Below are 1253 nucleotides of genomic sequence, written 5' to 3'. Positions count from 1 at the left end.
CTTGAGGGGATAGAAGGAGTTCTCTGCACTTCTCCTCCTTATAGCCATGGGCCGCCATTTCCCTGAGAACTGATGAAGCCCGATACGGCTAGGGTCACTCAGACCTACCGGAACAGGGGCTGATTCAGTTCGAGTTCTCGCCGTTGAAGATCCATCTCCATTCTGTCCTCTTCCGTTGTCAACTTAGTGAACCAAATCTGCTTCTCCTAAAAAGGCAGACTGATCACCTATCGATAGCTGAGGCCTACCAGTTCCTCATCCATAGCAACCCTCTTCTGTCGCATTCGACGCTTTTCTTCCTCTTCGTCCTTCAATGCCTCTATGGCGACCTTGTGGTTTTCTTCTCCCTGACCGACTAACAATAACCACCAATCAGGACTTCTATTATACGTTCACCTGTCGCTTATTCACAGCTTCCTCGACTTCCTTGACTTTCGCTTTCTGTCTTATCTGTCTCGGACAGATTATTGAATCCCGTGAGCACAGTTGTTCACCTGTTGTGAGAGGCCCTCCAATATCTCCCTCCTCGTCTCCTCCTGACGAACACGTTTATTAGCCTCAGCCTAGGACAGAGACTCCCTTCTAACTGGGGCTCCTGCGTAAAATACCAACCTTTCGATAAGCTATCTCAGCTGCCTGCAACTGAGCCTCTAGCCGACGGTTTTCCTCCTCTTCTCGTCGCTGAACGACACCATATCAATATACATTATCAAGAGATACAGGTATACTGTAGTGGGAAATAATTGCTAAATTTATACTGGAAAGTGATAGTCGAACTATGCTGGCCTATCATAAATCATATCAACTATTCTAAACTACAAAATTTCGGGGCGAGTAGGGCCAGTCATTTCGAATGTGCGTACGTACGAATTACTTCTCCTCAATCAGAATGAATCCCAACACGAGAACCAATCGGGAGGCTCCCCAGAAGGACGGGAAACGTATTCTTGCATGAAAAATGTCGAGTTTGGAACCCGAGACCTATCGCAATCTACAAAGTCGAGCACAACAGACAGTCGAGAAGGCCTAGTAAATATGAACACTTATAACATAGCAATGCATACCATCAAAACAATAATAATAAATATGAAGAAAATTCGGAGGGCGACTGGTGTCTCACTTTGGCATTTTCACTCAAGTCCTTTCCGATACTGCGAGCCACTTTCTCGAGTCGATCAGCCAAGTGGGCCCGAAACTCTTCCTTCGCCTTCTCGTTAGCCTCAGCTGCTGCAATCTACGTCACAAGAGTGCTG

The 1253-nt window shown here is 46.6% G+C and overlaps 1 protein-coding gene across 1 annotated transcript; it reads right to left on the bottom strand.

Moving 5' to 3' along the window:
- Window positions 1-108: 108 nt before the first annotated feature.
- Pmar_PMAR022192 (hypothetical protein) lies at window positions 109-563 on the bottom strand (the record flags this gene model as incomplete). The annotated part of the gene is made up of 4 exons (XM_002765200.1): window positions 109-206; window positions 249-347; window positions 397-450; window positions 495-563. Coding segments are annotated over 4 exons (320 nt in total), but the record flags the coding sequence as incomplete, so codon positions are not given.
- Between the last annotated feature and the right edge of the window lie 690 nt (window positions 564-1253).

The sequence above is a fragment of the Perkinsus marinus genome, assembly GCF_000006405.1.
Source record: "Perkinsus marinus ATCC 50983 genomic scaffold scf_1104296975594, whole genome shotgun sequence".
Lineage (NCBI taxonomy): Eukaryota > Perkinsozoa > Perkinsida > Perkinsidae > Perkinsus > Perkinsus marinus.
The sequence above is the reverse complement of the archived record's forward strand: the minus strand, read 5'-3'. Positions and strand labels throughout refer to the sequence as shown.